Genomic DNA, 27,462 nt, shown 5'->3' on the forward strand with positions numbered 1-27,462 from the left:
ACTGTTTTCAACTAATATTTGGTGTCAGTTGTTGATGGTAAAATCCTTGGTTTCCAATATTCGTGGGGTTTACCTATAATCAGAGAATAAATCCCTTTTATTAGTATTTTACCAACAAAATGCCGTTGGCGAAGAAGGAAACAGCTTTCAAACGTAGACAAACATTTTACTATGCTCTTGCTTTCAGAAATCCAATGGTAGCGGCACACGATTCGATCGTAGTGGCCTACGATTCGACCGTAATGGAATCCCGCTGTGCAAAGCGACGGAAGAAATCATGGCGTTCGGAGAATTTTATCATGCTTCTTTCCCTCCAACGGCAAATTTGTCAAGCAGCTTGTCGAGCTACCGTCCCTGGCTCCGCCTCATACCCCTCGCCTGAGCGCGCTGTCGAAGGTTTGGATGTGTTGGTGCGTCAGACGGCCAATCGCTGTCAGCCGTCGTCCGTGCTTTTTCCCTCCATAGCGCTATCTCTTTCTCGCGTATGGCCAATGCTCGCGAGCTGTTATGGCGCTTACAAAAGCCGTTCACAATCATTGCGGTGATGAAGTTTAATTTTCACAAATCAAACCTAAAAAGCGCAATGAGTTCAATCGCTGGAATATAAAAATGACTATGGAATGAATACGCTGAACCCTAAGTCGCATCAACACGTTCGGACCGGCGCTGATTTTCATCAACTTTCTTTTCCGCCGGCATCTAGAACGCAAGTTGATTGTAAAACCGGCATACTGGAAGTCCACTGGCAGTCCCTGGGACATGTCATGCTTAATGCTTAACACGTTCAGCTCGATAACTTGTTACCCTGAGCTTTTGGTTTCGTATGGTGTAGATTACATAGATATCTTGAGCCATCTGCGCGTGGGTGTGAGCGTGCGTGTGTGTGCACAACTGTCGCCAAATGTGTTTTCTTCCGCAATGTTATGATCCCTCGGTCAAAAAAAGGAAGGTGTTCAGGAAAGGCGGAAAGACGAATTGAGGCCCCTGTAAATGGTAACTAATGACTGAGAGGAGGGGGTACTGGCACACAGCTGTTGGGAGATTGAACAGTATACTTACTTACGCTTTCTGGTGGGGGGGGGGAGGAGTGCGTGCTTGCGTTCGCGCTTTCGTGGGTGCGTGCTTGCGTTTCGCGGGTGCCTGCCCGCGTACACGCGTACGTGCATGTGTGCGTGTGTGTGTGCGTGCGTGTGGAAACCCCAAAACTATTTGATTCTGATGCGTACATTTTCATCCGCTGCGACTACAAAGTCCATGCATTTTCGATCTCGCTACCTGAGAGACAACACAACCATTGGCATTGCATCTTTGCGATCGGCTCTGCTGTTGGGGGTGTTAAAAAGGCACACGATCGAAGCAATCGTGCATGTGATATGTAGCACATTTCTTTCCAATTCAGCTAGCGGACGCAAGTGGAATCAACACTTGAATTGAACTCATACAAAAGAGGATTCTGGATTGGTTTATTACGGTGCGCATATGGTGCTGCACCTGTCCGTCCAGAATCTCGCGGCTTGTTGACTTAGAGTCGGTATCATGACGCCGTGCGACCGGCACTGCCTTGGAATGGGTAAGGCTCGGTAGGTTCATGTCCTTTGTTCAAGTGTATTCCGTGCATTTGTCGCGCCACGGCGGTAGACCCGGCAGCAACAAAGTCATAACAAACTCTTTCCCGGTACGGATGGCGCTTCAAAGTTCTTTTTCTTATTATTATTCTTGTCATTACGGCCTACGCGATCATGTTGGCCTTTTCAGGACTTGACGTACACGTAGCCGGATAGTTAGTTCTTGCTACGGCGGACGGTTCATACGCGGTTAGAACCCACGACGAGCATGCAGATGTGAGGAATGACGGCGGTGCTGCGGGACCGCTCCTATCCAGCGTGCAACTTGCATACTGCCACACTGTCTCCTGCCCGGTGCATACCCAGCAGGTAGGAGGAAGGATGCACCTCCTCAACAAAAAAAACACCGTCATGAACCAGCGGCGGATCTAACGGTAGACGGATTAGGCGGTCGCCGAAGATCTCTAGTATGTAGTATGGCGTATGTTTACAAGTGGACAGAGTATTAGCGACAAGGGCCCGCGGAAAAATGGTCGTTGGGGCCCTGTGGCGGAATAAGCATTTGTCCCCCCCCCCCCCCTCACCCCTCATGCGGGCAATAATTGTAGGATCTGTGACTGATGATCGTAAAGGTCCCATGGCCTAAGCCCCCTCCCCCTCCCTCCCTCCGCTGGCAATTTAGATATACTGTTAAATCTCCCAACAGCTGTGTGCTAGTACCCCCTCCCCCGGTCATTAGTTTACAGGGGCTTCAACTCGTCTTTCAGCCTTTCATGAACACCTTCCTTTCCGATGGATCATAACATTCCGGAAGAGCATACATTCCGCGACAGTTTTGCACACACACGCACACTCACACCCTTGCGCAGACGGCTCAGCATATCTGTGTAATCTACACCATACGAAAGCAAAAGCTTAGTGTAACAAAGTTATGCTTAATGCTTAACACGTTCAGTTCAGTATACTGGTTTCACAATCAGCTTGCGTTCTTGAAGCCGGCGGAACAGAATGTTGATGAAAATCAGCGCCGGGTTGAATGTGTTAATGCGGACTAGGGTTCTGCGCGTTGCACAGCAAACCCTCCAGCGTGAGCTAGCGATTCCTTAGTCATTTTTACTTGACAGCGTTTGAACTCATTGCGCTTATTTGGTTTGATTTGTGAAAATTAAACTTCATCGTCGCAATGTTTGTTAACGGCTTTTTTAAGAGCCACAGCAACTCATGACCATTAACCATACGGGAGAAAGAGATAGCGCTATGGAGGGAAAAAGCACGGACGACGGCTGACAGCGATTGGCCGTCTGACGCACCAACACAACCAAACCTTCGACAGCGCGTTCAGGCGAGGGGTATGAGGCGGAGCCAGGGACGGGTAGCTCGACAAGCTGCTTGACAAATTTGCCGTTAGAGGGAAAAAGATGGCATGATAAAATTCTCCGAACGGCATGATTTCTTCCGTCGCTTTGCGCAGCGGGAGTTTATTGATGTCCCCCTACCCAAGGTAGGGCGTATAAGGTCCAACATTTACAGAACGGGAAATCCCTTCAAGGTTTCTATAATCGCCAGGACAATCTAGTGTTCAAAAGAACGCTTCGAAACATTATCCACCTCAGTTCAGAAAGCCTCCCTGGTCAGTGATAGTTCTAAGTTACTAAATTGGTATTAAAACAAAACACATGATTTAATGACAAAAAGAGTATATTTAATGTTTCCAAAGCAGCATATATCTTATGGACAAAAATAAATGTGGTTATCATATATGTTTTTTCTACTCATCACTGAAAAAAAAAAGTCTAATGATTCTTATGTTCAATTATTGCTAAGAGTTGATCGTAAATGAATATTCACTACATTTAAGTGAAGCCGTAAGCATTATAGGTCCCTAATCAATTTATCCATCATTCAAATGAAGATACACGTTTCCAGCTACGTTCAAATCTTTTGCCGTTTACGCGCGCCGCTACCATCGAATTGTTGACAGTTAGACGCTTTTGAGATAACTAACAAATTTAAAATTTATGGGATATTCCGAGGTGTCTTTGAGCTAGGTTTTGTTTAATTAATTAAAGGAGTATACGTAATAAAATAAAGTTTAAAAAACGTTTTGAATTAGTAAAAACTAGCCTTGATTTGCACTGTAAACAGAATATTGCTGTCAAAAATCTAATGGTATTGAATCCAATCCAATGGAGCTGCGATTCGATGCAAACGGAGTGAGATTCTTATGTAGCTGGAAACGAGTGTAAGAGTATACAATAAAAATGAAAAACGTGGCTCATACCAAACATACATTCTCCCGAGATAATTACTTTATTATAACAACTGCTGGTATTATATATGAACGGTACATTAAAGCATTCACAGTTCTATTTTTCAAGTTTACCATCAGCGTAAAATTTGGGCTGAAATAAAAGAAAAGAAACTAGAGTTAGAAATCATCCGTACCACTCCTAAGTAACATACAAATTACATTTAATTTGATTAACACACGAGATACGTAAAGATACGTCCTGGTCATCCTTTCGAAAAAAAACTAAGTACAAGGATGTGTACATACAATTTAAGGTACATGAAATATTATTTAATTCATCAATGTATGTATTAAAATATAAAAATACAGAAAAAGGAGTAGGTATAATATAAAATAAGGAATTTCCTTTTGGCCTAACATAGGTACCGGTCTGTAAATCAGAATTTAACATTTTCATTTCCAAATTGCTCACGAGAGCCAAGGTTTATATGTTAGTATGTTTAATGTATTGCTGATGTTGAACAAAAGCAAAGCAACAAAAGAAATTAATACATTAAATATTTAATGAATTAAATTTTTATTTCAACGATTTACTAATTTATTGATTTATTGATTTATTGATTTATTGATTTGATGATTTATTGATTTATTGATTTGTTGATTTATTGATTTATTGATTTATTGATTTATTGATTTATTGATGTATTGATTTATTGATTTATTGATTTATTGATTTATTGATTTATTGATTTATTGATTTATTGATTTATTGATTTATTGATTTATTGATTTATTGATTTATTGATTTATTGATTTATTGATTTATTGATTTATTGATTTATTGATTTATTGATTTATTGATTTATTGATTTATTGGTTTATTGATTTATTGATTTATTGATTTATTGATTTAATGATTTATTGATTTATTGATTTAATGATTTATTGATTTATTGATTTATTGATTTATTGATTTATTGATTTATTGATTTATTGATTTATTGATTTATTGATTTATTGATTTATTGATTTATTGATTTATTGATTTATTGATTTATTGATTTATTGATTTATTGATTTATTGATTTATTGATTTATTGATTTATTGATTTATTGATTTATTGATTTATTGATTTATTGATTTATTGATTTATTGTCAACGCCTACTTCCGAACAATTCTATATCTCGCTGAAAGAGTCTATTACATGCCTGAACGATTCTACAACTCGCTGAACATGTCTATGTAATCCTCGAAAACCCTGTAAGATACTTCTGAATTATACCATGGTATGGAAATGGTAAAAAATTATCGGTAGCAAGGTCGGTACAGCATAATTGTTTTGTTAGTTTTTTTAAATGATATTTAATTTATGAATTAAATGAATTGAAGAATTTGGATATATACCTCGTCGTGGGTCACGTTATCCTTAAGAGTTTCGTCATCATCTCCTGAATCATCTTCACCGGAGCTCTCAGTAGAGTTAGCTGGTTTGTTGTTGTTACCGGCAAGTGCTTTGTTCTGTAAAAAAATTAAAAATAACACACACACACACACACACACACACACACACACACACACACACACACACACACACACACACACACACACACACACACACACACACACACACACACACACACACACACACACACACACACACACACACACACACACACACACACACACACACACACACACACACACACACACACACATACATATATATATATATATATATATATATATATATATATATATATATATATATATATATATATATATATATATATATATATATATATACATATATATATACATGTTTTTTTATATGCATATATGACAACCGCTCCACAGTATGCTTGCAAAATTCCACAAAACAGTTGCAACACTTCATTTTATGATTGCAAACCCCCACATAATGGTTGCACGATTGGGCCGGTCTCGTGATACAGTCGTCAACTCGTACGACTTCATAATATAACCGTCATAGGTTCAAGCCCAGAATGGACCGCCCCCCCGTAGCAAGGATTGACTATTCGGCTACGTGGTAATGAATTAAGTCTCGAAAGCCTGTACAGGCCCGCCTGTATGTCCGCGTAGTACGTTACGCCAAATAGAAGAAGAAGAAAAAGGTTCAAGCCCCGGATGGACCGTGCCCTATACCTAGAACTGACTATTCTCTAATTATAATACATAATTCACTGAAAGCCAAGCCCACTTGTGGTACAAGCAGGCCTTGACCGACAACGGTTGTTACGCCATAGAAGAAGAAGTTATCTTGCATCTTGTTTGGAGCACATTTCGGCTAGATATTTATGCGTCCTGAAGACCTAGCGAAGACCTAGCACAACATGTCTGTCATAATATAGACATGTTAATGAACTGAGTGTGGGGCATAGGTCTAGGCCTAATCTGTAAAATCTCACGCGGTCTTTTCAAGAAAAAGTTAAATAATTTTCGGTGTCGCGGATGGTCGCAGCTAATTTCAACGGTAAAACTGAAATCACTGCTGAAATCGAGTCGATTCATAAAAAATCCCTTTCCAAAAAAAAAATAAAAAAAATCGGAAAAGATGTTTGGTTTTCGATCATTGATGAACTTAACAAACATTATTTGCAAAATATTCAGACATAACATAAAAGTATGGCAAAAATCCTTGCCAACGACACATTGTTTATCAATATATGACCATCATTTACTAAAATATGATAGTTTATGTTGGGTCAAAAAATAGCTCAAAAAGGGACAAAAAACACAAAGTTTGTATTTTTATGGCTTATATCTCAGTAAGTGTAAGATAAAAACGTGAAATATTTTGGTTTTAATTAAGTTTTAGTATCTATTTTAAGACATTTTTTATGATGTACATTTAGGTCTATATTGCGTTCATTCGCACGTTCATTATGTTCATTTTTCTATCGTTTTGGTAGCGACGTTTCCCATCGAAAAACCCGTCGGCAAATTCGAGTCGACGAAGTAAAAATCGGACCCGTATCGTTCGAACAGGAAGGTGCATTCAAGAGATTTTCTGCCGACAGCTCAAGCTGTCTGGAACGCGCAAATTTAACCCCACAACTAATTAAAGCCACTGTGTTACGTGTGTAATTCAGTTTAACATTAACTTATCAACACTCTGATCATTCATGTTCACCCCATTTCCAACAAAAATTATGGAAAAAGTAATTCTAAAGAAGTGCTTAATTCTTTTGTTTATACTTACTCCAACCGCCGGTTGCTTCGACCAACTGTCAAACACACAGATGTAAAAACAAAAATGTCGATGGAACCATCGTTGATTAGAATGGCGAAAACGATATCAATTTCTATCCCGCTCGACTCGAGTGCTTCCGACGGAATCGAATATCATTTGAGCAAAATAATAGGCCTGATACTTCCGCACTCCACCAGCCTTCCATACCCGTACACTCGTATCATTGTGGTGATGGGTAAATTTTCGTTCTGAGCGCGATTTTCACACCCGCCCTCTACTGAGCACAGCCTACCTGAAGCCAAAATGCCCCAAGTGCACCATGATAGGCCTGATATACGTCGAACGACTCTCGAATCCGTCGGAAGCCCCAGAATCGAACAGGAGAAAATTTGCCGTATCATATTCGCCATTCGAATCGATGAAGGTTTCGTCGACTTTTTGCTCTTGTTCTAGTGTGCTTGCCAGTTGATCGAAGCAACCGATGAACGGAGTAAGTGAAACAAAGTGATTGAGCACTTCTTTTAAATGAATAATTTCCATATTTTGGTCACGGATGGGTTAAATGAGAGCTAAAAAAGTGTCACTAGACTTGTGTTGAATATAATTACAAATGTAGACAGCGGTCACAACTCATTTAATGGTTGAATTTGCGTGTTTGCGATAGCTTGAACTATCGGTAGAAAATCACAAGATTCTACCTACCCGATCGATATTTATGATACCAATTTAAGCTTCGTCGACTTGAACTGGCGATGGAAAAGCAACTTCTCAAATGATAGCAAAATGAACAAAATGAACGTTCGAGTGAATTTTCTTGAATGCCGAACGCAATATGATAGGCCTGTAATTCGTGGTGAGATGAATGGAACTCGATGATGTGTAAACTGGAACTCTTATCAGCTATTGTTTAGAACTCTCCGTAAGTGTGCTGCCGTTTTTACTTTCATTCAAATCACTTCCTTTGTATCATATATTGCGAAGCAACGGTTTTGTTAGGAATAGATGACCTTCATATCTTGATATCAATCCAAAAACTGGCCATCAAGCAGGTTTTGGCTTCTTTTTCTAACTATGGGGCCCTTTCCGTTTTAAGTTCGTAGGCTGAACGCTGAACACCTTATCCCAAGAATTAATTTTGTTTATTACTCGTTCAATGGATAACAATGGATCCGTGTGAATGTTCTTAAGTCTAAAATTAGATTAAAATAAGTAGTAAGATCATCTTAATAATTCGCTTCTAAGGCAGTTTTTAAAGGATTGCACTGAGGTTCCAAAATCAAACAAATGACGAACTTCGTTAAACACCCTAATCATGGAGTTGAGGGGGTCTCTAGATCCATATCCAGTTCGACTACGGTTCAGGGCAAGTAACGGACGAGAGCGAAGCTGAACAGCAGGCGCGTAAAAGTTTAACTGCTGGAGTAGGGAAGGACAGTCGATGTTACTTTGCAGTAAACCAGCCACAAATAGTTGTTGTGCGGTACGGCGTCGGATGTGGAGCGGTTGCAGTCCAAGGAGCAGAAGTCGCGTTTCATAAGGTGGTAACTGACTGCCAGGTGGCCAAGGTAACAAGCGTGTTGCGTATCGGGATAAGCGACGCTGTATCGATTCCATTCTCTCAGAAAGTCTTTTCTTCCAGGTTGTTGAGGTTGAGGTTGAGGGCTTCCAGACGACACAGGCGTATTCGAGTACCGGGCGGATAATACCACAGTATAACGCTTTGATGCAGACTGGGTCTTTGAAATCTCTTGTTATCCGAAACAACATGCCAAGCAATTGATTACCTCGGGTAATCACCTCGTCTGTTTGCTGGTCAAATGACAGCTTTGAATCAAGTATGACTCCGAGATCCTTCATAGCATTAGTGCGTTCTATTGGTAAACCGTTAACTGTGTAGCTGGTGTTCTTAAATTCTCGTGCTCGTGTGAATGAAATGACTCGGCATTTTTCAATGCAGAGGCTCAGGCGGTTTCGATTGCACCATTGGTGAAAATCGAGAAGGTATTGTTGTAGCTCGGAGTGGTCTGTGTCATTTTTATCGTCATGTAGATTTTAATGTCATCTGCATACATTAAATGATTCGCTACTGGTACTACATACGATAGGTCGTTGATGAACAGTACGAACAGTAGTGGACCCAGGTTGCTACCTTGTGGCACACCAGATGATGCAATGAAAGACCTTGAATGGCACCGTGAGAAAGATACAGCTTACGATCGATTGACAAGGTACGATTCTAACCAGCATATTAAATTTCGCCCAAGTCCCAACTTATTCATCTTGGCTAAAAGGATGTTGTGATCGATGCTATCAAAAGCAGCCTTTAAATCCATATAAACTGCATCTGTTTGCATCCTGCTATCCATGTTACGGAGACATTGTGATGTAAAGTCAACAAGGTTAGTAATCGTCGACCGCTTTGGAACGAAACCGTGTTGTTGAGGGCTAATATAGTGATATGAAGCCGTGAGTAAACTTGTTTGGATCACTTTCTCAAAAACTTTGGCTCCAGCACTGAGTGATGTTATGCCTCTATAGTTGGCTGCATCTTCCTTGTCACCTTTTTTAAATATGGGGACAATCCATGAACTCTTCTAAATAGAGGGGAATTCTCCTCGTTTTTGCGTAGAAAAATTAAAAATTTTGGTGAAGATCGGCGCAATGGACTCACAGCATCGGCTGAGAATGATGGCAGGAATACCATCTGGGCCAGGACTAGCTTTGGGCTTGACTGCTTTGAGCACATTTAGAACAGATTCTTGCGATATATTAGTTAAATTAAGGTCGATGACATCATTAGGAGTATTAATTAAAGCGTTGGTGATAATATTGTCGTCCGTAGTTGAGATTGTGTATGCCTCCTCGAATCTACACGCAAATATATCACAAATGTCTGAAGCAGTTGAACCAGCTCGGTCATTGTGGAAAATCAATTTAGGTGTCACATTTGTACTATTGTGTTTCTTACGAAAACTCCAGAGAGCTTTGGGCCTTTTGATGAAATTCTTCTCCAACCGAGACAAGTAGCCACCGTAGCGTATTTTATTGTAACTACGGTACAAGCGAGTTGTTTCATTTAATATGCTTTTGTTAACAGGTGATCTGTAGTTCGTATATTTTTTTAATGCAGCTTCCTTAGCTCTTTTAAGTTTTTTTAGGTGGCGGTCAGACCAAGCAGGGCCGCTCTTTGGTGTGATAATTAGTACACACGAATCAAACGAGGATAAAAGAAAGCGTATGAATATCGATAAGGCTTCATCAACAGAATTAAACTGGCTAATTCTGAACTGGCTATTAAAATTAGTTATGAGCTCATCAAGCCGAGTAAAATTGGTTTTATAAAAATTCATCCTAGGTCTACTTGCTTGAGTCAGTGTAGGGTTAGGCATTGTGCTTGGAATTCGAACCGTTAAATCGATGGCTGGATGGTACAGGTCAAGAGAGACTAGTGGTGTTGGGCAGGGGTGCAAATCGATGCAGTAAGTTGCGGCAATAAAATTTGCGAATACTAAGTCGAGCTGCCGGTTAAGCGAGTTTTTGATACAGCTTATTTGATAAAGATCGCTAGCGTTAATTTTATCAAAAAACTGGGATCTGACCGAAGATGATGAATTTGCTACATAGTGCGCGAACGATGATGAGTGACCAAATGTTTGTTGTGATAGTGACCACGATACTGCCGAAAAATTAAAATCTCCAAACAAAAATATTAGATCATTAGTTTTTGCATGGTTTACTATTGCACTTACACTTTCAATCACAGATGTAAGAGTATCTGTGTCGTTAGCTCGATTAGGAGGAATGTAAACAGTCCCGATGAATATCGTGCAAGAAGATAGGCGAACGGTAACCCACACTTGCTCAAGTGAGTTACGAGGTAGAGTGAGTTCACGGGTGTTCAATAAGGATGAGCATGCGATCAGTGCGCCACCACCACGAGTATGCATACTATTAGACAAGCTACGATCACATCTATACACCGAATAGCCCGGGTCAAACAGTAGCGATGATGGAATTGAATTGTCAAGCCGACGGTGAGTATTATTATCTGATATTTAGCGTCCAATGTGTTCAATCCGAATTCTGTGAGTTTGGTACGTAGTCCTCTAACATTTTGGTAGTGAAAATGTATATCACATGGTTTCAAAGCAGTGTCAGTCGGTTTGGCATGTGAAATGTTTTTAATATCGCCAACTGAAAACATTTTCAAGTGAGTTGCTGTGTTAGTGCGTGCGTGGTCATTACATGAAGTGTTAGTGTGCGAATAGCGACTGGCTGATGCTTCTTGTGTGCGTAAGCTTCATGAGCTGTGTTCGTAATGAACGTCATTGTTTTGAGCCGTACGATCAGCTGGGATAGGTGAATGCTCCATATCGCGCACTATTGGTTGTACATTACTAGGTGATGAACTATTTGGCTTTTCATTGATGGTTTGCTCGGCCGGTTTCGGAATATTATCAATAGGCACTGCATTGTTGCTTTGAAGTGGGGTTTCATGTGCATTCATCGGTGTGAGACAAGCCAAAGTATGGGATGAGACTGGACGGTTATCACGTAGTATAAATTCACGTACACGTAGATTAGAAGGCCAGACCGAGGACGATAACGCAGTTACACGAAGGTGAGCCGGGATGCGAACCTTAAACGACATCGGTCTAGCCAAAGTAGTGTCGAAATTTTTGCCCATCAAGCTAAATGCAATGACGTCGGTTGTGGCCAGCCGTCGTTTCACAGATTCCACGACTTGTTCACAGGAAGTGCCAGGAGCAATGTTAGCTAAATGAAGCCACATTTTGGGTACAAAGCGGTTTTGAACGGTTGGAGGGTTTGGAGAATCGTTATCCGTGCCATAAATAGCAATTGGCTGGCAAGAAGTGATGTTATTTGTGATGTTAATATTTTTGTGCTCAGCAAGTGACGGTACGGCTATGTTATTGTTGATATTGTTATTATAGATGTTTGTTGTTCTTTTGGCGACAAGCGAGATAGCAGGTGAAGTGTTTGTAGCACTGACCAACTCGGAGAATAATCTCTTCGCTGGTAAAACTCTGCGCAATTTGGCAGGAGGGTGACTGCTCAGTGGTGTTCTCTTCTGCGATTCATTAAGCTGCGATAGACCAGTACGAATTTCTTTTGCTAGAGGTTCAAGTGCAGATTTGAGACTATTGGCAACAGCATCCATTGTTGTTTGTATGCTCGACTGGGCCAAAGCTTGTTTGATGTATTTAGTGCGAGGATTAATAATCACATTGTTGCACGCCAGGCAGCACCAGTGGAGTTGTTGGTATTCGTTGGTTAGCTTCAGTGCATTCTCAGGAATGCGCGAACAGCGGATGTGGAACGGTGAGTTGCAAATATAACAGCTAATCAGGTCTTCGGTGATCTCGGTTGCGCAAGAGTTGCAAGTATGCTCCATTTTGAAAAGGAATCCACAGGTCGATGCCTTGACCGGTTAATAGACGCACTACGCGGGTGATGCGACCGACGAGCAACTGAAGAAGAACCAGCACAAATGCTAAAAGTATGGATAATACGTTGTGGGCAAGCCCACTACACAACTTTTTACTTAGACAAAACTGATTGTTTGTTAAAATAACCGAAATACGGAAAATAAATCACGGAGCTATACGTAAACACGTCGGACTATGCCGATTTGACAGCTCGTTAGAAGGCTTATTTTTATCGCTTCTGTTTCTGAATGAAGATTTTAAGAGTGTTTTATGTATTCGTCAAGTCTCCAGAAAGCTTGTTTGAACAAAAATTTTCATCCATCCTGCCAAAAAGTGATATTTAAATTTGGTTATAAAAAACATGCTATGAGACCACCTGGACTACATACACTTTGTATCTGGATTCCTTCACCAGACCTCTTTAATGCACCTTGGGATAAATGTAAACACTACCTTGTTTTGCCATTTTTCGAGCAGGTACTCGAATCAAATTCTAGCCCGCTGCGCAAATTCGAGCAGTTTCCTGCGCAGGAAATGTACCAAAAGCCTGCGCTGGCCAGCGCAGATTTTGACTGGTCTCCCGCGTGGGACTTCAGCGATTCCTGCGCTGGCCTGCGTAGGGTTAGCGCCATCTGTTGGCGAAATGGACGAACTATTTTTGGCAGCGGAGCAAACAAAAACGGTCAAAAAATTTAAAAATATTGGCGCCCATCCGCTTCTTCTCCCTCCCTCACCCTGCCTTGCCTTACTTGCGCTTCTGCCCGTGCCTTCCGCCGCCAGCTGATTGGCTGTTGTGGTGTATGCGTTGATACTCATACGTGCATTGCGGTTGTGTATTGTTATTGGTGGGTGTTAGTAGCATTTATTTATTTGTGTGTGACCTTGAGACGCTGTGGGAGAAGCTGGATTGGGATTCAAAGTGTTATCGGTGTATTGATGGATTATTTTATTTCGCGCCGCTGCTGATGAGACCATTCGATGCCCGTGCCAATTGAGGGTGAAGAAGCCTATTTAAAACAAGCGTAGGAGAACGTCTAACACTAATCTAATATGTTTTTTAATTTGAACATGTTTGATGCTTCAACGACCTTCTAAGCATCATGTAGCACAGTGTATAATGGAAATAAAATAACTTTTTTTAAATGTGCAGAAATCTGTCTCGAGTTTTCGGGTCGCGATACACACACACACACAGCGCGGGGAAAGTGACCGTTCACTCTATCATGCCGCGATCCCCCACCCCGCCCGGCGCTTTGGATGAGGATGCGATACAAGAAAGCTGAACCAGCCGTTCTACTGATACGGTAGCCGTAATCGATCATGCGGGGGGGGGGGGGTGGTCTGGTGGGGGGGGCGGGGCGGAGTGCGTGCGTGCGTTGCGTGCGCGCGTTCGTGGGTGCGTGCGTGCGTTCGCGCTTTCGCGGGTGCGTGCCCGCGTGCGTGTACGTGCATGTGTGCGTGTGTGTGTGCGTGCGTGTGCATGTGTGCGTGCATGTGTGCGTGCGTACGTGTGTGCTGTGTGTGTGTGTGTGTGTGTGTGTGTGTGTGTGTGTGTGTGTGTGTGTGTGTGTGTGTGTGTGTGTGTGTGTGTGTGTGTGTGTGTGTGTGTGTGTGTGTAGAAACCCCAAAACTATTTGATTCTGATGCGTACATTTTCATCCACTGCGGCTACAAAGTCCATGCATTTTCGATTTCGCTACCTGAGAGACAACACAACTATCGGATTGGCACCACGATCTTTGCGATAGTTCTGCTGTTGGGGGTGTTAAAAAGACACACGATCGAAGCAATCGTGCATGTGATATGTAGCACATTTCTTTCCAATTCAGCTAGCGGACGCAAGTGGAATCAACACTTGAATTGAACTCATACAAAAGAGGATTCTGGATTGGTTTATTACGGTGCGCGTATGGTGCTGCACCTGTCCGTCCAGAATCTCGCGGCTTGTTGACTTAGAGTCGGTATCATGACGCCGTGCGACCGGCACTGCCTTGGAATGGGTAAGGCTCGGTAGGTTCATGTCCTTTGTTCAAGTGTATTCCGTGCATTTGTCGCGCCACGGCGGTAGACCCGGCAGCAACAAAGTCATAACAAACTCTTTCCCGGTACGGATGGCGCTTCAAAGTTCTTTTTCTTATTATTATTCTTGTCATTACGGCCTACGCGATCATGTTGGCCTTTTCAGGACTTGACGTACACGTAGCCGGATAGTTAGTTCTTGCTACGGCGGACGGTTCATACGCGGTTAGAACCCACGACGAGCATGCAGATGTGAGGAATGACGGCGGTGCTGCGGGACCGCTCCTATCCAGCGTGCAACTTGCATACTGCCACACTGTCTCCTGCCCGGTGCATACCCAGCAGGTAGGAGGAAGGATGCACCTCCTCAACAAAAAAAACACCGTCATGAACCAGCGGCGGATCTAACGGTAGACGGATTAGGCGGTCGCCGAAGATCTCTAGTATGTAGTATGGCGTATGTTTACAAGTGGACAGAGTATTAGCGACAAGGGCCCGCGGAAAAATGGTCGTTGGGGCCCTGTGGCGGAATAAGCATTTGTCCCCCCCCCCCCCTCACCCCTCATGCGGGCAATAATTGTAGGATCTGTGACTGATGATCGTAAAGGTCCCATGGCCTAAGCCCCCTCCCCCTCCCTCCCTCCGCTGGCAATTTAGATATACTGTTAAATCTCCCAACAGCTGTGTGCTAGTACCCCCTCCCCCGGTCATCAGTTTACAGGGGCTTCAACTCGTCTTTCAGCCTTTCATGAACACCTTCCTTTCCGATGGATCATAACATTCCGGAAGAGCATACATTCCGCGACAGTTTTGCACACACACGCACACTCACACCCTTGCGCAGACGGCTCAGCATATCTGTGTAATCTACACCATACGAAAGCAAAAGCTTAGTGTAACAAAGTTATGCTTAATGCTTAACACGTTCAGTTCGATGGCAGGCCCCAGGGCGGTGCCAGTGAACTTTCCAGTATACTGGTTTCACAATCAGCTTGCGTTCTTGAAGCCGGCGGAACAGAATGTTGATGAAAATCAGCGCCGGGTTGAATGTGTTAATGCGGACTAGGGTTCTGCGCGTTGCACAGCAAACCCTCCAGCGTGAGCTAGCGATTCCTTAGTCATTTTTACTTGACAGCGTTTGAACTCATTGCGCTTATTTGGTTTGATTTGTGAAAATTAAACTTCATCGTCGCAATGTTTGTTAACGGCTTTTTTAAGCGCCACAGCAACTCATGACCATTAACCATACGGGAGAAAGAGATAGCGCTATGGAGGGAAAAAGCACGGACGACGGCTGACAGCGATTGGCCGTCTGACGCACCAACACAACCAAACCTTCGACAGCGCGTTCAGGCGAGGGGTATGAGGCGGAGCCAGGGACGGGTAGCTCGACAAGCTGCTTGACAAATTTGCCGTTGGAGGGAAAAAGATGGCATGATAAAATTCTCCGAACGGCATGATTTCTTCCGTCGCTTTGCGCAGCGGGTAGGATAATCTAAACTGAAAATTGCAGGCTACCCGCTGCGCAAATTCGAGCAGTTTCCAGCGCAGGAAATGTACCAAAAATTTTGGCCCGATCCCCGCGCTGGACTTCAGCGATTCCTGCGCAGGCCTGCGCAGGGTTAGCGCCATCTGTTGGCGAAATGGACGAACTATTTATGGCGGCGGAGCAAAAAAACGGTCAAAAAATTTAAAAATATTGGCGCCCATTTTTTTGTCCGCTTCTTCTCCCTCCCTCGCCCTGTCCTGCCTTACTTGCGCTTCTGCCCGTGCCTTCCGCCACCAGCTGATTGGCTGTTGCGGTGTATGCGTTGATACTCATATGTGCATTGCGGATGTGTATTGTTATTGGTGGGTGTTAGCATTTATTAATTTGTGTGTGACCTTGAGACGCCGTGGGAGAAGCTGGTTGGGTTGGTTTGGGATTTAAAGTGTTATCGGTGTATTGATGGTTTATTTTATTTCGTGCCGCTGCTGATGAGACCATTCGATGCCCCTGTCAATTGAGGGTGAAGAAGCCTATTTCAAACAAGCGTAGGAGTACGTCTAACACTAATCTAATATTTTTTTATTTGAACATGTTTGATGCTAAGTATGATGCAGCACGATGTATAGTGGCAATAAAATATGTTTTTAAATGTGCCGAAATCTGTCTAGGGTTTTCGGGTCTCGATACACACACGCACACACACAGCGCGGGGAAAGTGACCGTTCACTCTATCATGTCGCGATTCCCCACCCCGCCCGGCGCTAGGGATGAGGATGCGCTACATGATAGCTGAACCAGCCTTTCTTCCGATAAGGTAGCCGTACTCGCTCGTGCGAGTGCGTGGGTTCGTAGGTGCGTTCTCGCGTGCGCGCGTTCGTAGGTGCGTTATCGCGTGCGCGCGTTCATAGGTGCGTTATCGCGTGCGCGCTTTCAAGGGTGCGTGCAGATGTGCGGAATGATGGCGTTGCCGCGCGACCGCTCCTATCCAGCGGGTAACTTGCATACTGCCACACTGTCATCTGCCCGGTGCATACGCATACGCGGGGGATGAACCTCCACAAAAACACCGTCATGAACCAGCGGCGGACCTTACGGTAGGCGGACTAGGCGGTCGCCGAAGATCTCTAGTCTGTAGTATGCTGTATGTTTACTGGTGGACAGACTATTAGCGACAAGGGCCCCCGGAAAGATGATCGTTAAGGCCCCTTGGCTGGAGAACCATTTGGAGACCCCCACCCCCCCCCCCCCCCCTTTTCCATGCCGGCAATAGTTTTAGGGCCTGTGACTGATGATCGTAGGGGTCCATTTAATTTAATTAATTAATGCTAACATGCCGAACCCCCCCCCCCCCCGCCACCCTCCTTCACTCCGCTGGCAATTTAAGTATACTGTTCAATTTCCCAACAGCTGTGTGCCACTACCCCCTCCTCCCAGTCATTAGTTACCATTTACAGGGGCCTCAATTCGTCTTTCCGCCTTTCCTGAACACCTTCCTTTCTTTGACCGATGGATCATAACATTCCGGAAGAAAACACATTTGGCGACAGTTGTGCACACACACGCACGCTCATACCCTTGCGCAGACGGCACAGCATATCTGTGTAATCTACAGCATACGAAAGCAAAAGCTTAGGGTAACAAAGTTATGCTTAATGCTTAACATGTTCAGTTCGATGGCAGGCCCCAGGGACTGCCAGTGAACTTTCTAGGATGCCGGTATCATAATCAGCTTGCGTTTTAGATGCCGGCAGAACGGAAAATTGATGAAAATCAGCGCCGGGCTGAACGTGTCAATGCGAATTAGAGTTCAGCGACTTGCACAGCAAACCCTCCAGCGTGAGCTAGCGATTCCTTGGTCATTTTTACATTGCAGCGTTTGAACTCATTGCGCTTTTTTGGTTTGATTTGTGAAAATTCAACTTCATCGCCGCAATGTTTGTTAACGGCATTTTTAGGCGCCACAACAGCTCGCGAGCATTGACCACACGCGAGAATGAGATAGCGCTAGGGAGGGAAAGAGCACGGACGATGGCTGACAGCGATTGGCCGTCTGACGCACCAACACAACCAAACCTTCGACAGCGCGCTTAGGCGAGGGGTATGAGGCGGAGCCAGGGACAAATTTGCCGTTGGAGAGAAAAGGAAGGCATGATAAAATTCTCAGAACGCCATAACGCCTTCCGTAGCTTTGCACAGCTGGTAGTTTTATGTGTGGTTTTGTATGGAGTATTTACATGATTTCAACCTCCAACTGTCAAACACCATACAAAAAAAAAGCTGACTAGAATCGTGAAAGGCCCCTATTCCAGAGTAACACTATCTACCATTTATGCGATACACCGTTTTATCTTCAAGGCATAATAGACTTTGTTATGGAACGAATTGTCAAATCGTGTGTCGATGTATTTGCGACGAAGAATATCATAAACCCACCTGATAAATACACTAACTTGAGTCGTCTAGAAGCAGTGTAACACTTTCAGGCCTATTATTTCGCACGAATGACATTTGATTCCATCGGAAGCTCGAGTCGAGCGGAAGAAAAATTGGTATCATTTTCGCCATTCGAATCGATGAAGGTTTCGTCGACATTTTTGTTCTTGCATCTGTATTAGACATGGGCAAGGAGAGCGGGAATCATAAGGTTCGCTCGCTCCCATTAGTAAGCTCGCCGCTCTTCATTCCAGAAAAATATGATTCGCCCGCTCGCATAAAATTAAAAAAAGCTCGTTTGAAACAAGTTTCCCCGAGAAAAAAACCCAAATCTAAAAAAAATTCAAAAGATACTGTCGTCGAACCACACAACCTTTACGAAACACACGTATAAAACATCGTAGAGCGCGAGCGCATCGTATGTGCGGAACACACAGAGAAAACCGACCTGGCCAAGGTAGCTCGCAAGCGTATATGCTTAAAATCCATGCAGAAAAAAACAGCCTAGCTCGCAAGCGCACTGCCTGTCCAAAATCCATGCAGAAAAACAGCCTGGTTCGCGAGCGCACTGCCTATCCAAAATACGTAGCAAGAACAGGGAAGCTCGCGAGCGTCCTGTTGGTCCAAAACCCATGCAGAAAAAACAGCCTAGCTCGCGAGCGCCAACATGCATAGTGAGAGTATCAAGCTAGCTCACGAGCGCGCTGCCTGCACAAAATAGGTAGTGAGAAGAGAAGGGGCGCTCCCGAGCTACCTTGTTCTTGATAGCTATGTACGTATTTTTGATAGACAGTGCGCTCGCGAGCTAGGTTGTAGAGCCTTGCCATATTGCTTAAAGACTTACTATTATAATGATATGTGACCATTCGTTCACAGAGTGACATTTTGTTTTTTCTTCCTGCCTGATTATTGCTATTGTCTAAAAACATCATTATTTCATTAATGAAAGGATGCCATGGATGCAAAAAACGGGGAGCACAATTAATGAAAAGAAAACTCATTAGTGATTGTTTTGCTTTTACTCCCAGCGGACGCAGCGAGCGGACGAAAAGAGCCAGCTCGCTCCAATCGTCGTAAAGAATCAATTTGCCCATGTCTAATCTGTGTGTTTGACAGTTGGCCGAGGCAACTGGTAATTGGAGTATGTGTAAAAAAACGGATTCAGCACTTCTTTAGAATTATTTTCCATAATTTTATTAGAAATGGGGTAACTATGACTGATGAGAGTGTTGATAAACTAATTATAAACTTAATTACACACGTAACACAGTGGCTTAAACTCTTTGTGAGGTTAAATTTGCGCGTTTCTGACAGCTTTAGCTGTCGGTATAAAATCTCTCTAATGCACCTTCCTGTTCGAACAATACGGTACCAATACAGTACGGGTTACTCGAAGGGGAACGTCGCTACCAAAACGATACGAAAATGAATATAATTAACGTGCGAGTGAATCTTCTCGAATGCCGAACGCAATATACTATGCCTGTTTGAGTGCCAGACCATTTTTGTTAATGTTTCTCTGGGTGCCAAGCACTTTTTGTTTACATTTTGTATGGCTATCATACATGATAGCCATGGCCCCCAGGAAAGTGATACACGGTTCACCAAGTCTATTTGCGATGTGAGCTGAACAATTCATCTCACTTAAGACGTATTTCTTTTCTGACGTGCTACTTCATTTGGCCCGAAATAATTTTCTATTCCGCCGCATTCATTTGCATCCATTATATGAAATCTTTTCGCTAGAGCCGTCCACGATGGTTACTTTTTTCATTATTTAGTGTTAGGGCTTTTAATGCTGGTTTGTGATACAATTATGATGTTTAACAAAAAATAGAAGTATATCTTTGCTCCGCTGTAGCATTCTAGCCGAAACATGGATAATTAATTGAGTTATTAGCACCTGCTCAGTCAAACGTTTCAACGGGGTGCTTCATTGAAAAGCGATTATGTAAACAAAGTATGTTGACGTTTAGATGATATTTTAACTAATATCTGCTGTTCATTAGACGGTTTGAAAACTCACATTATAACAAAAATACATGGGGCTGCATTATATTGATCTACGGAATTGTTATTTTGCATTTATATTCTCAACCATTTATGGGTATCAATGAATTATTCTATAAAAATTAAATAATAAAAATTTGCCACAACCGCATACATTACAAACTGGTTTAACATTTGTTTTATGTTTTTGCAAAATTGATTGATGCCCTATCGGTTATACGACATTATGATTTAAAGTTAATTATTCCTGGCTATCATATATGATAGCCTAGCACCCCGGGAAACATAACTGGCTATCATATATAATAGGCATGACACTCAAAGTAAATATAATTTAAAATTTGCACCGATGTATGCCATCCTTCTGAGAAAAATACACTATGGGTTTATGGCAGTCGTGTACTGTAATCGTATTTCATGGACTGTAATTGTATTTAACAAACTGCTTGGTCGCATAGTTAGCATGCGAGTGAATCTTCTCGAATGGCGAACACAATATAATAGGCCTGATAGTGTCATTTACGTGTTTTTTTCCTTTTTTTCTCTCATCCTGCGCTTAGAACGCTCGACAATCTTTACCAGAACGGATTTGAACTCTATTTGGAGATGTATAGTGCCATTTAGTGCGCTAAATTTAGTGTTAAGTATATTACTTAATTATATTACCTGTTCTCACTTTCCTCTGAATCTTTATCCGGTTGCTATGGATCGCATTCCATAAGAATGGATCGCAATCAACTACGTCTGAATCGTCTTCAACTACGTCTGAACCGCTTTCAGCTACGTTTGGATCGCTCTCAGTTACCTTTGGATTTAGCTACAGCTCGCGCAAATTTTGTTGTGGCGCAAAGTTTAGAGACCGCTCGGCGTACCTCACGATTCTCCTCATAACAGACGATTTGATAAGTAACAATTTCATATTGTTCTATGTTTGAACCCAATTGAGAATTGTGTTGAAACCCCATTTTTAAGCAATGAATAACATTTGACAGATTTGTCGGCTTCTACGCATCAGAATAGATTCCCTACCAGACCGTTCCTCCATAGCAAAGAAGGAATATCCAGCTAAATCTCGAAAGCCTAAACAGGACTAAAAGTCCACGAAGGTCGTTACGCCAAAAAGAAGAAGATTGTGCAGGATTGTTTGGAAAACTTAGTCAAATAATGAATAAAGTATGAATGATGATGTAAGATTCACATAAAAAATGTAAATAGATTTTACAATTTAATGAATTAATTATGTAATGCTTTCCTTGGGATGCAAATGTGTACCGCAGTCACTGAATAAACGGTTGCGCTGCAACGAAATTTGCGCGAGCTACCGCAAAATCCAAAGGTAGCTGAGAGCGATTCAAACGTAGCTGAAAACGATTCAGACGTAGCTGAAAACGATTCAGACGTAGTTGATTGCAATCCATTCTCATGTCATATAATGTAAGGCCGCGGGGCCATGGGGATTCTCAACGCTCATTTTCTCAACCACTCATGAGTGCTTTTGAGAAACCCTCGTTCTCAGCGTTTGTCGAATCGGAACAAAATCGGTTTTGAGAATCTTTGAGAATCTTGAGAAAGTTGAGGATGCAGCGATTGGCTTATTGAAATAGGAGCAATTGTGCTATTCGTTTTTCGGTAATCACTTTGCACAATGTTTATGTTTATAATGTAAATGTTTATAATTAAAAAAGTAAAAAAAATGCGATAAAAACTTATTTTCTATTCAAAGCTTCAAACAAAGCTTGAGTGGCTAGATCAGTTTCTCAGAGTGAGAAAAATAGACAACGGCCACGGGCTCGCGCCTGAGAACAAGTTTTGAGTGCTTGAGAAATTAAATGGGTGCTTGAGAATGTTTTCTCTGCTTGAGAAAGCCCCGTGGCCCCGCGGCCTAATAGTTCAACCGGTTAAAGTAAATGTTTCAAACGGGTAGAGGAATCGTGCTAGCATTCTGTGGAGGTTTGCAATCATAAAATGGAGTGTTGCAACTAGTAATGACTCAAGCAGCACTGTGGCACCACGCACACACAGCACAGTAAAATCACAGGCACACTTTTTGTGCTCCACACACTTTGTGTGACCCGCAAAGGTTTTTGTTCCACACAGTTATTGTGCGCGCACAGTACGCTCTATTTTAAGCGCAATGTACGCTCTGGCAACAATCGGACAAGACACCAGACATTAAATTGTTTGGAATTAGATACGTTTGAAACGATCGGCCGTATCGAGGAGCTCGTTTGTCGAAGAATGTTCGTCGCTCATAAGTGGACAGGGTTGTACCAGGGTTTTCTAATTTTTGATCATAGAGGGCTATGAAGTGAGTGAAAATGAGCGTCGCGGTGAACGTTCCCGGGAACGAACGAGCTCCCTGATACGGCCGGATGTCTGTCTTGTTTCTGCAAAATGGAAAATCAATACGCTTGTTCGAATCTAATATGCGGATTATACCAGCGACACAGGAAGCTCAAAAATTTTACGCTTGATTTGTATGAGAGAGCGTAAACCTCCCGTCAAAAGATAATAGGATTGTATGGCTGAAATCCAGGTTACGCCTCGTGTAACGTCCGTATGATAACTGGTGCGAGAGCGCGATGTAACTGTGCGCGCACAATAACTGTGCGTCAGTACAGTATCTGTGAGCTCACTAAAATTGTTCCTTAACACAGTAACTGTGTACGCGAACAAAAACTGTACGGCCGCTCAGTAACTGTGTGCGCGCGCGCAAACTGTGCGGGAACTCAATAACTGTGCGCCCACAAAAATTGTGCTGCCACATATTAAGTGTGGTACAGTGTCGGACAATAAGATAGGGCTTTTTTTCATCGCACCGTGCACTTGTTTACCACGTTACTGTGTTTGTGTGTGTGTGTGTGTGTGTGTGTGTGTGTGTGTGTGTGTGTGTGTGTGTGTGTGTGTGCGTGTGTGTGTGTGTGTGTGTGTGTGTGTGTGTGTGTGTGTGTGTGTGTGTGTGTGTGTGTGTGTGTGTGTGTGTGTGTTTTTTAATGTTCTTGTGCGTGCATCTTCGAGTGTGCGGGTTTGTGTCTGAAAAACGTAGCTTGCCATGATGTCATATTGCGTTGAAAGTATTCTGATAATGTGTGTTATCATGTGAAACAGCGTGCGTACACACTTAGATAAAAGCTAAAGTTTGCATCGGCAGCAGCGCTTGTTCTACGGACGAGAACGCAGGTGTGCTGATTGATGAATGTGCATGCGACAGCGATGCGAAATGGACACGCGCACAATAGCAATGAACTCGGCATTCCCTCACAGGTGTTTCTCCAGTGTACGCCATTGAAAGGCCTGCGTGCATCTCTGCGTTGAAGCTCGTGTGTGCATAGGAAACTTTGTGCGTGCATTGAGTAAGCGCGCAGTTGTTCTTTTCAATGGGCGTTTTGTTTCATGAGCGTGGCAGTATTCTGTTCTCGATTTAAATGGGTAAACGCTCACTCGCTTACTCATAGATAGTTTTTATCTTTACAGGTGTCCCCCGAGATACGTCTGTATTTGGGACCGAAAAAATGTCCCAAAGCGAGGCGTAAGTTGAAAAAGTCGTATGTCGAATATCTCTGAATATAAAGTTTATAACTGAAGTTGAAGAGTTGAAATTTATGATATCGTGTATTTTATTTAAAATAATGTTCGATAATGTAATAATTATATTTTAAAACCGTACACAATAAAGATATTCAAGATCGGGCAGTTTTGGAATCTTTGGAAATGTGTGTATAACGTTTATCAGCCCAGATATTCAAAACAATACATCAATTTATTGTCAATGACAACTTTTAACTGTCAAAATCAAAATCGTCGTATCTGCGAATCGTCGTAACTCGAGGGGGTCGTAACTCGGGGGACGCCTGTACACTGTTTTCGCTGCTCTACAACGATGTAAGTCATCACGTGTAGAAGCAGAACGCAGGCAGAGCACGGGATCAGCCGTGTCCAACTTTTTAACCAGCGCGTTCTTGACGGTCCAAGCAAGCAATGTTAGTAACAATGGGTCGAGGTAAACATTGTACCGATTATCAGCGCCATATCATAAAGCGAAAGACAGCTGCTGGCATTAAGCACAAAACGATCGAGTTCGTGATGGAACGATCGAGCACTTTTGTGGCAAACGCGCTTCGGACAACCGAAACGTGCAAGTCACCCGGACGTCCTAGGAAAACCACGGCGGAGGAATACCGTGAGATTGTTAATGTATTGAAGAAACACTGATCACGAAGGCGGTGGTCCTGCTAATAACAACAAAAACCTACTCCAAAACACACAAAAAACTACTTACAAATCGATCCGAAATGACATCTTTGTGCCACAAACACACACACAAATACACACTCAAAAATACACACACACATAAAAACATACAAACACACACATACAGACACACATGCACGCACACACAAAAACAAACAAATACAAACCACACATAAACCTGTCCCAACGGGTGCATGGTGCGTTGAAAAAAAAGGCCCTATCTTATTGTCCGATACTGTACCACGCACACACACCACAGTACACTGTGCGTTGTACCCCATAAAAAGTGCGAATTAACCCATCACTACCTTGAAGTTATTTTTTCCAGAACAGACGGGGCGATGATAAAACCAAAAACTAGTGTTTGTACAAACAGGCATTGTGTATGGAATTCAAATGTCCTCAAAATCGATCGATACATGATGTATTGAAAATATGACCGAAGCCGTAATAATATTAATTTAAATAAAAAAGGATTTGTGCTATCATATTGCTGTGGTGTTGATGTTGGAGTTCCGATCCAAATGAAAAGAAGACGGTAAAACAAAAACGTGTGACCATGTGCTGAACTGAATCAAGCATTTCTTTTGAGTATTTCTGGGAAGGATTCCACATAATATTGACAAATTCAAGAACTGGGCAAACAATAGAACAATACAGGAGTTTCACATTAAAAGAATTTCTAAAGTCATTAGAAATAGCCGAGCACTCGAAATACTTCAAATAATGTATGAGTAATAATGTTGCCTACTGTGCAACAAATATTTTTAGTATCAATACTTACTCCGTCACGCTTCATTGATGTCAGATTGTCATAGCAATCCAGACATACTCGCAGAGGTTTATTGCTCTGACCTGGTAGAATAAATTTTTTCGACGAACAAGGACCACATACTACTGCTCCACAATTTCGACAATGATGCTAAAATAATTTAAAAAAAAAATTACCAAGTGCTCAATGTTCTTAAAATCCCGTATCTTAAGTGTTGTGCAAGTGACTTTTCAATTAAATGAATTGATAATTTACATGTTTGATAACTGGCTATTTCTGTAATAAACGTACCCGTCTGTTAATCATGGTAAAATGAGTTTTTTTACAATGCATGCAGATGTTAGCTTCACTATCCGGAACCCATACAGCAGCATGTGTTTCAACTGGTTTCTTGCCGCCTGTTTAATAAAAAAATCTTGATAAGGGAATGTGTCATTTACTGAAATCCAACCTTCACCATACTCTTGCGCAATAAATCTTCTATACACTTGTTGATGTGTGCCATCCATTCCTGCTTCTCTGTTTGTGTCGCAGCATACACAGCAAACGACTTAGTGGCTGTACGTATCAACCATCCATTCCGGTACTCTGTGTGGAGCAGAATATTTGACGAACAAAAATGGGTGAATCACAATATTTGCTACTATAAAAAATATCCTATATGATATCGACTATGGCAGCGATCTCCAACCTGTGGTCCGTGGCGATAACAGACGTAATCCGCGAAAGATTTGGGTTTTTTTTAAAAGAAAAGCTTATTACAATAAACATTGTAATTTTTCCTCCACAATCCAGATTAAATTTGCAACAGGCATGTCTAGAATAATATTTATCATATTTTTTATCAAAAGGCTTAGAACTTAGTCTACTAAACATAAGTACTTAATGTATCTGGGTCGCGGCAAATCTATTTTCAAACACAAATGGTCCATTATCCTAAAAAATGTTGGAGAGCACTGGCCCATAGTATTACTTACGACCATTATCTTCCAGTGCTTGCAGTTGGACTTCTTCGAGCGGTATTAAGTGTTGTTTGTTGTACTTCTTCTTGCCAATAACAATATTGCCATACACCAAAATATCATTAAATAGGAAAAATTGACGAGCTTTCGGTCGTTTACGACACATCTTTGTAAGAACACCTTCACCTACGAGGACCCGCCCGGGAAGAAACAATGGTTGGCCAGATGTTCCGAAACAGTTTTCCACCATCTGTATTCGGCGAGCATTGGCTTCGCTGTTAACTGAAAACAAAGAAAAATGAAATATTAATTAAATTGAATAAATGTTTCAATATTGGTTTCCTAATATCAAGAAAGATTGTTTTGTAATTTGCTATACTTGCTGTTTAAATGTTTTAATTTTTAGTTGGACTGTATTTGGTCCAGTGAAGTGAAGATCAAATGGCAGTGTTGAAAAACATGGCTTGAACGGTCTTGTTATTGTACTAAGGCATTTAAAATTCGTTCGGTGAATGCATTTGTTGACAATAACAAAAGTTAACCAAAGACCGAATGCGGCTGATACAGCTAAACATGGATGAGTCATATTCATACCTCATCATAACTTGATCAAGTATTAAGAATGTTAATTTATATATAAATATCATAGATGCGCACGACTTTTTATAAATACTATATTTTTTTAATACTCAATTAAACGTTCATGAATGACTTAAGCAAGCTAATACGTTTTAAAAACATTGACATTGGCGCACAAAGAACAATTCATGACGATATTAAATGCAACAAAGTCGACTCACCTAATTTGTCAACCATATTTGAGCAGCAATAATTTCAATGTTTTTAAAACAATGCAAAACACACACCCCAACTATATTTCAAAATTGCCAAGAGAATCCACTGTATAATAAAATGAAAACGCGCACAGTATTTAAGCAGTATGATTTGATAAATATCCTTTTCGCTCTTTTCCAGCTCTCTGTTTTGCTAATTGATCAGTCGCTGCTGTTGCTGACACAAGAGTGCTGCATATTATACGGACGTCAT

At 42.1% G+C, this 27,462-nt stretch overlaps 1 protein-coding gene across 2 annotated transcripts; it reads right to left on the minus strand.

Annotated features, from left to right (window-relative positions):
- Positions 1–3,334: 3,334 nt before the first annotated feature.
- LOC121602309 (pleckstrin homology domain-containing family F member 2-like) lies at positions 3,335–27,462 on the minus strand. 2 transcript variants are annotated; one of them, XR_006006352.1, is made up of 8 exons: positions 27,216–27,462; positions 26,431–26,697; positions 25,916–26,041; positions 25,745–25,851; positions 25,466–25,603; positions 5,223–5,336; positions 3,875–3,967; positions 3,335–3,795 (listed from the first exon to the last, which is right to left on the minus strand). XR_006006352.1 is itself a non-coding variant. In XM_041931078.1 (7 exons), exons 1-7 carry the CDS (start codon positions 27,229–27,231, stop codon positions 3,932–3,934), a joined length of 804 nt encoding a protein of 267 aa, XP_041787012.1. In that variant the 5' UTR covers positions 27,232–27,462; the 3' UTR covers positions 3,853–3,931. The 2 variants fall into 2 exon arrangements, 1 of the variants encoding a protein (XP_041787012.1); XM_041931078.1 differs by lacking the exon at positions 3,335–3,795 and having other exon boundaries at positions 3,853–3,967.

Source organism: Anopheles merus, unplaced genomic scaffold (assembly GCF_017562075.2).
Source record: "Anopheles merus strain MAF unplaced genomic scaffold, AmerM5.1 LNR4000405, whole genome shotgun sequence".
Lineage (NCBI taxonomy): Eukaryota > Metazoa > Arthropoda > Insecta > Diptera > Culicidae > Anopheles > Anopheles merus.